The sequence below is a fragment of the Buceros rhinoceros genome, unplaced genomic scaffold (genome assembly GCF_000710305.1).
Source record: "Buceros rhinoceros silvestris isolate BGI_N320 unplaced genomic scaffold, ASM71030v1 scaffold2701, whole genome shotgun sequence".
NCBI lineage: Eukaryota > Metazoa > Chordata > Aves > Bucerotiformes > Bucerotidae > Buceros > Buceros rhinoceros.
Window position 1 is genome coordinate 20,837 of NW_010393502.1, and position 8,454 is coordinate 29,290.

Here is an 8,454-nt window from a genome sequence, read left to right on the forward strand (position 1 = left end):
ACGAGCCGTGGCACCGAGCCCGGGCAGCCTCCGTGCCAAAGCACCGTCTGCGAGTTCCCCGGCCCAGCGAAGTGGCACCGGGAGCTCACAAACATAGCCGGCTGCGTTCCCTGGTGACCAGCCCAGCGACAAGGATCCACTCTGCTACTCGCACGCTCTGCGGCACAGAGCCCCGTGGGCAATAACTGACAACTATCTAAATACCAGGGCTATGAGAAGGCCTGAATGGGAACCAGATGCTTCTTCCTGGCTGTCAGCACCCTCCCTCGCTTGCTTCTCCCCTTCTCTGCTTAACAGGGTCTGAGGTCAGGCTGGGTAGGAAGGGCACGAAGAAAAACCAAATGCCTTCAGAAAATTGATAGGATGTTTCACCTCGTCCACACTCACGTGAGGTGTCACCCATGCTGCGGGTACTGAATACCTCACGGTTTTGTTCCATTCACTCTATGGGACAAAACCTCTAAAAGCTAATGTGTTTCCTCAAGGTCATAAAGATTCTTTAATTTTTTTTCTCTCCAAAACTTTCACCTATAACATCAGCTAAAAACATCAGCGTGAAGGGTAAAACCAACAGAATTTCCAAACGAGGCTCTGGCAGGTCTTGTGCAACCAGCAGTGAGCAGAGAGGAGCCTCTCCTCACCGCACCGACGAGGGGCGAGCTGATAGTTGAGCTCCTCTGACACACGCCGGGGAAACAAGGCTAGCTCTGTCACCAGAGCGACTCCATTTAAAACCAGTATTTATTTTAGTATATGAAAATAATTACTTGCATTCCTGGGACACTGAAGGAGGGAAGGAGCAGGGGGAGAAGCAGGACACGATTTAACATTCCTTATTTTCAGAGGGAGAGATCAGCTTGGCCAGTAGGAAAGAAAACACCTCCTTTCCTTCCCCCACTCCCCAACCTTCCACCCCAGATGACAGGAGCCGCTCTGGCTGAATTGTTTCCAGATGTGGCTTTCAGACTGAACACGCAGCCGGGCCTCTTGAGCTTTAAACTGGATGGAAACGGTGATTTTGCATTCCTCCCTCTTCCCTCCCCCACAATCAGTGCTGCCCTGAAAATTAAACTGTGCCACAGCTTTCCAGGTTCAGCTGCAACTGACCCCTGCGTCTGAAGCAAAGGCACTCAAGACAAGCAAGAAAAAAAAAATGGCTAAAACAGGAGAAAAAAGAATGGGGAATAAAAAAAGAGAAAAAAGATTGATTTTGGCAGCTGCCATACCAGCACCCTGAAGAAAACCCCTCCACAGCCTTGCCCTTCAAGGTGAGTGAGCTACGTCTGACAGCTGAATAGCTACTTCCTACCAGCTTATTTCTTTTAAGTTGATGACTCTCCAGAGATACCAGAGCCACCTTCTCTTCATAAAATGTATCTTGGAGTGGCTGGGCCAGATGCTCAAATCCAGAATTAGACAAGGCAGAACACATGACTGCAGCACGCTAACCCATCACTACATACCCCCCCGGTCACTGCCTCCTCAGTGCAATCCACCATACCAGTAATCCTCGGTGTTTCCACCTCTGCTATAGACCGGACCCTCCAGCTCCCTTGGTCCTGGGAAGATGTTCTCATGTTGGATGATGATGGTTTTGATCAATTCATTGACATGAGCTTGGCAAGAGACTTGATCATGACCTTCAGGCACAGACATCAGTGTGGGCCCAAAGCAGATGGCTAAATTGTAGGGATCCATCATGTTCTCTTCACTGAACTGAGATAAACTGTAAAAGACAGAAGTGGGGCGGAGGGTTAAGAGCAGAAAACATCATCATTGTCATCATCATCTCCTGGAGAACACACAGCTGAGCTGGGAAGGTTTGCTTTGGGCTCTCTGCTGTTCAAAGCTCATTGGCTCATTTTTCTGGAGAAATGAGGTACCTCAGCATTTACAAAGGTCACATGCAGCTACGTTAAGGCTGGTTCTGCCATTTATCATGTTCACACCAAGGCCTGCAGCAGGGCCACAGTGCTCTCAAGGATACTCACTGATTGAGGAACGCAAAGAGGTATCTCATGACAATCAGAGTGGTCTTCGGCACGTTCAGAAGCACCTTCCGGATGTGGAGCGCTCTCTCTTGTAAATTATCCATTGCTGAAAGGAAGAAAGAGCATCGCAGAGTCATCGTATTGCTGCTCCCACAACTTGCCACTGAGTCCCAGTGCAACCAGTATACTGTGACAGCTCCTGTGCGAACTACTGGGAAGGGCAGCCAGCAGAGCAGCAAGAGGAGGAAGGCAGGCTCTGCCCGTTTCCTGGATCCCCCAGCGCTGCCCGCGTGGGAACGCAAAGGTTGCTGAACCTGCTGGCGAAGCCTGTGACACGAAGGTCCCCGAACACGTGAAACTTCACTGCAAGTTCTCTCCTAGCGTGGGAGCTCTGGATGTCATCTGTTTCAAGAATTCTGGCACAATGGCTCATTCAAGTCAGCTTAGAAAGGTGGGTGTTTAAAAAAGAAACTGTATAACACTCCAAGGAGAATGAACATAGTTAAAGGGTGAGGCAAAACGCTCTGTGTGCAGCAGCCTACTGAGAAATAAGTGGGCAGTATAAATCATCTCAGAAGGGAGAACTTATTTGGAAGGGGATTTTTCTTTTCATATAATGTGAATTCAACTCTGTAAAAGCATTTATCAGGAGTGGGAAACCACAAGCCATTTTAGAAGCAGTTATCTTCTGCTTCACTTCAAAGGCTGCCACCGCAAAGGCCATTTCACTACTGGGACAATGGATTCATTCTTCGATTCTGAAGGACATGGCAATAGTTGTGCTGTTTAAAATGAGGCTGGTCACGTACAAAAAACACAGACAACCCTCTGCCTACCAGAACCACCTTCAGAAACCATCAAAAACATTACAACTGGCCTGTGACTGCCCTCATGATGGATATTCTTGAACAGGAGCCAACAGACGGCTCCTCGTGGTTAGGAAGCAAAATGGTCCATGGCTGCTCCCCTGCCACTGGACAGAGCACGCCGAGGCAGGCAGCAGCACACAGGCACCGAGCATCTGTCAGTGCGAGGGAACATACACAGGGCATCCTCCTCCTCTGGGAGGGCACTTCTGACACCTTCTGATAAGAAGCCTTAAAGATTATTTTTCAGAAGTGGAGGGGTTTGGTTTATTCTGTTTGAAAAGAATCCTGTCATGAAGCACCGTCTCAGAAAAAACCATGACACAGCCCTTAAAATCTATTCATCTGTTTCCTTGCTTATTCACATAAAAAAATTGCAGTCAGAATAAGGATGGCTGTGACCAGCAACTGCCCAGACTGGCTGATGGAGACTAGGATACCAGTGCAATGCAAACCCAACCAGAGTAAGCATGAAACTCTTTCTGGAGTCAGGAAAAAGGGGAGGGGAGGAGAGAAAAGTGGGAGACTAGTAAAATTCATTCTCTTTCTTTTCAGCTCTTTGTGTACTTACTGACACAGGCAATCAGATCATGAAAGATATCCTTGGGGAAGAGAGGATGCTCCAACCCTCGAAAGTAGAGCTTCAGAACTCCTGCTATGGAATCCATGTCGTGGTCGTTCTGGTCCCCCGCTAACGGATCTTCCCCTTCGTGACAAGCAAAGAAAAGCAGGCAAGACAAATCAGAATACTGGCCGAAAGTACCAGACTGGAAGGATGTGCCTCAGCTGGAGAGAAGGATTTGTGCACCACAAAGTTAATCCCACCTCCTCCAACTGCACTACAAGCAGTGTGAGGTGGAGAGACCGTTGCAGTGGAGACGGGAAGCCTCTGACAGCAATCCGGGGGGACTCAGGACAGCTTCCCACCGAGCAGACCCCAGCCTGACACCAGAGCACCCGGCTCTCACCCACTCCCAGGGCAGTGGTTACACTTCCAGGCTCTGTGCTCCAGGTATTTTGGCAAGGTGCAAACTGCACGGATCCACCACGGGGGTGAACATCACTCGAGTCCAGGAGTGGGTCTTTAGGCAAACCCACAGCAGAGGCTCAGGCGCGATCAGGGGACGTGCACGGGTCCGCTGAGCACCGTGGCAGGACGCAGCCACCTCACGCTGAATTGGCAGGGAGGGGGGCAGCGTTTCTGGGACAGATAATTTGTCGCTGCAGATACACCACAGTTTGTCTGTATTAGCAAAGAAAAGATGCCCACTTAAGGAGTCGCTCCCTGGGGAAAACTCTCTCTCAGATATAATTAGATTTAATGATGGGGCAATCCTCACATTGAAGCTATATATATCCATTATGTGACTGAAATTACCCAGACTTGCCCATTATCTTAGTAACACACGGGATAACAAATGGGCCACTACAAAGCAGAGCGTTATCCTTGATATTAACTGCCACCAAGGGTTCTAGATGAAGTAATAAACTGTGGAGACGTTATTGTTCACCTTGTCAGTTCTGTGTATCATACAATTTACAGAGACAAGACACACATACACACACAAAAATCACCTTTTCGTTTCTGCATGTTAGTGCTGGAACCACTGGCTGTTTCCCAGGCTGACTGGTATTTCCTTTATGTAAAAAGGGTCGGACTGATAACAAGCTTCTACCTGCAGCCTATGATACATGTTTCTGCTTCCTCTATTCTTAAGGATTTTAGTTCTCGGGTAGATGGAGGTGAAGTCCGGTGAAATCAGATGCCACATCTTACATATGTTCTTCACTAAACTTTTCTCTTCCCAAAAGCAAAATAAACTCCCTGGGCCTAATTAATTACTGCTTGTCTCTTCCAACAGCCAGCACAGGAACACACCAACTATATTCCTTCAGAGTGATGTATTCAGGGAGTTAACTCAAGCCCCATTGGTTTTGGTGACCCAAGAAAGCGTGGGGAGAGGCGGCTCTTCTGAACCTGCTCTTCTGAGGATAACAGCCCAGCTAGGAGCTGCTGAGTCAGGAGGCTCCCAGCCGCTTTTTGCCTTTGTATGGAATGGTTCTTCGCATTGAAAATCAAGTCTGTTAAAAGCTATGTTAACAGTGTCTTCTTCTAACATTTACCCTCTTACTTGCTTACTTGAAATGTGTGGCCAAGCTGTGACTCAAGAACATGGAAAAGAGAAAATTTCACCCTCCAGCAGCCAGCCTATGCATGAACAGCTGGGGGAGAGGGTGGGAAAATGCGGTTACACCCAGTCACGAAGGTCTCTGCATCCTTCAGTGTTACAATTATCAGTGAGCTGAGGGAAGACTGAATTCAGAGGATTTACTACACGCCACTCTCCAAGCTGTAAAGCACAATGGCAGACAACGGAGTGCTCAAGCTTAATGAGCAACAGGGAAGCGTTTGGGCTGGACTCGTTAGGAAACCCTAACGACCAAAGGCACAAACCCAGCAAGGTGCATTCAAACCAGGCTGATTCAGAATATTTAACACCAAAGTCGGACAACTGGCAATAATTCTCAAGATACCAGAGCAGATCTTCCTTACCTCTCTCGAATGCATTTTTTATGTCATTCACTTCAACTTGTGACCCAGACACTCTGAATATTCCTTCGTGCTGCAGACCTGTAAGACAGTGGGAGATGCTGATAGCAATGAGATAAGATAAGCTGGCACAGCTACGGTACGTATGATAAAGGAAACACATGCCACACAGGCAGAAGCACGCTGTTGTCCAAACCAGCTTTCCCTTTGTCCAGAATACGTCTAAACAGAACCCAGCACACGGAGAAAAATATTAACCCTTCTGCGTAAGCTGACAGAGTAACTGGGTTCTAACAGCCACACACGTTATCTTTTACCCTGAAGGATCCCCGAAGGATTTTACAACCCAGAGAAAGTCATAAACTAATGGTGTAGCAGCCAGAAGTAAAATATGGCTTAACTACACAAGGAAGCAGTTTATTTGGAAGAGTGATACCGCAAAGCCCAGAGCAAATCAGCCGGTTGAAAGGGAAGCATTTAATTACCCCAGCACGACCTGCTCTGGGTTTTCGGACAGTCTTTAAGTTATTCCTGCTAAAGAGTCAGCATTAGCAATGGCATCGAGACTGATCTGCGAGTCGGCAGGCTGTCCCTGGCTGTCACCACCATGACCGTGCTGTTGGGGCAGGTAAGCTGAGCAACAACTGTAACGAATGAACTAATGAACGAAGCACGTGCTTCACACAGCAAAATCAACTCCCGTCCACACAAGCCTTTTAACTACACTCCTTCTGAAACAAGGATTGTTGCAGCGCCTTTGCTTTCTTTATAATGATGGCTAACAACTCTCTTGAAGGTGCCTGTGGCCTCTTCCTCTCAATTCCTGTGACTGTTTTTATTGCAGCACAAGTACGGTACGTGGCTGTATCTGGCAGCTGCGACACAGCTACCGACAGTGAAAAGGAACAATCCCAAGTGCAGAGAAGCAAGCATGAAAATGACATTCATCCCACACCTCCACCATGAAACGTCAGTCAGGCACCTCCAGCGACAGCCCTCCCTGCACCACCAGCGTGGCAGGCAGGCGGGTTCTCTCTTCTCCTGCCTCACGAGGGTTTGCTGTATAAAAGCACATTCCTCCTAACTCCAAACCATAGCTTTACACCATGACCTGACATCGTGTGCTCGAATCAGTGAGGCTGTTGGAAAATCTGGCTGTTGGGGACCTAAGCTAAAGCAGGAATATGAATTTAAGAACTGCAATCTCCCGAGAGCCCTGGTACGCTGGGTCACGCTGCAGCATGGGTTCAAAGGTTTTTCCAGCGAATGTCCAAGCACGGCCTTAATGAAGCACTTGGTTCTTCCAAGTAATGATGAGACTGGAACTCAAGATTATAGCTTCTAAAAGGGTAATTAAACAAGGAAAATGAAACGGGACCTTCTATCTGGCTCTGTGTCTTGGTTAATGAAGATAAATTCAAGGTCCTTCTACATATGTTAATTAACAGCTGTTTCACATGCTACTAACAAATGATATCGATTAAAAATAGGAACATATGACAATAAACATACAAAAGCTTTCACAGTATTCAAGGCTGTGAAGTTAACCTTCAAAACAGGTATAAATCATCTCCCTGATGCAATCAGCAAGTAATTAATTCACTGCTTGACCTCCCACATTCAAATACTTGGAGTATTCACCCTCCTCTAAGAAGAGCACGATTATTGTTGGTGAAGGCCACGTTTCAGGGCTCAAAGCAAGGTGAGTGGAGGTGAGGCCTGAGAGGTATCCAAGGACAGGAACCTTATTTTACAAGAAACAAAGGGATATTGTTGGTAGAACAACATCTGCAAGGTCAGTTATTTGGAAAAGCGATCACGCCGCAATACCAACAATAGGGCCAAAAAGTCACTGCGACCTCTTTACGCTGCAGCTCCAGCGTTCCTCTGTGCGAGCACCGTGTCCCGAGCTGCCTTGAACGGTTTCAGAAGGCTTCTATACCGCCCTTCGTTTTATAGAAAATTCACAGGCTACCTCCTGTCCCCAAACTCACCATGTCTGCTAATGAACCGTATGCAGCTCTCCACGACCAGCGGAATGGCTTGCGAGGAGTCCTGCAGAGTGAGGGGAAAACAAACAAAGGATGGAAAACCAATTGTCCTCCCGCCTGCCGTATTCCATGCAGTTCCAGATGGGTTTAGCAAATCACACACCAGCGCCCTACGGTCACAATCCAGGCACCACACAGGTACCTGCTCAGGGAAAACACTTGGTCAGACTGAGACCCAAACACAGTAAAATCTTCTAGATCGCCATGTTCCAGCTGGAACAACATTAACTGAGATTCTCAGCGTGGAAACAAGCCTTTACACTTCCCCAGCCTCTCTTCACAGGACCACAATTACTTTTCAGACACTGGATTTCTGCAGTGTCTGCAGTCAGAGTACACGCAGAGTAAAATTATTCTAAACTTTGTCAAAGAAAATGAGTCAAGGCTGCAGAGCCGTGTTTTATTGATTACTGACCTAGCAGACACCAGTTCCGCTTGAACGAGCCTGAAAAGGTCCATGTAAGAGAGGGAGGAAGGATAAAAGGCCTCGCCTGTTCCCATCCATCCTCCTTCACACAAACACACACAAATCCCTGCGTCGGTACTGAAGGAAATGCTCATTACCTGCTTCCTCACGGTGGAGCTGCGCCTGCCACTGGGGAGACCAGAACCGCCCATTGGTGCAGGAGGGAAAAACAGAAGAGAAAAGTCAAGACAATCCTCAGATATCACCAGTTCATTCGTTATGCCAGACCACGTGCGTTTTGGAGGAGGCGAGGAGCCAGAGACACCAGTCAATCATCATGACTTAGTCTCCTTCAATTTACGGAGCTTCAGGAAGATTTTAAGTGACTTTAAATCACTAAAATCCTGAAATAGACACAAGGGAGTCCACTGCTTTGACAGAAGATTACCCCTGACATTTTAATTCCAACCATATGGAAATCTGTCATAGCGGGCTCCTTGTTGCCGATGAGGTTTGTTATAAATCGCCCATAGCCGTTCTCGGCAGAGGGGAGAGGCAGGGGGGGGGGGGCTGGGTCCCGCGACACCCA

At 47.8% G+C, this 8,454-nt stretch overlaps 1 protein-coding gene across 4 annotated transcripts in view; it reads right to left on the minus strand.

Moving 5' to 3' along the window:
- SRGAP2 (SLIT-ROBO Rho GTPase activating protein 2) overlaps window positions 1-8,454 on the minus strand; it is a 96,971-nt gene that overhangs the window by 11,935 nt on the left and 76,582 nt on the right. For 2 of the 4 annotated variants that reach the window (XM_010144852.1, XM_010144851.1), the window contains exons 12-17: window positions 8,024-8,048; window positions 7,403-7,463; window positions 5,412-5,489; window positions 3,429-3,563; window positions 1,992-2,097; window positions 1,502-1,726 (exon numbers count right to left, since the gene is read on the minus strand). In XM_010144852.1, the coding sequence (XP_010143154.1) occupies window positions 1,502-1,726; window positions 1,992-2,097; window positions 3,429-3,563; window positions 5,412-5,489; window positions 7,403-7,463; window positions 8,024-8,048 (630 nt within the window). Of the gene's footprint in view, window positions 1-1,501; window positions 1,727-1,991; window positions 2,098-3,428; window positions 3,564-5,411; window positions 5,490-7,402; window positions 7,464-8,023; window positions 8,055-8,454 lie in introns of all 4 variants that reach the window. The other 2 variants (XM_010144853.1, XM_010144854.1) reach the window with 1 other exon arrangement.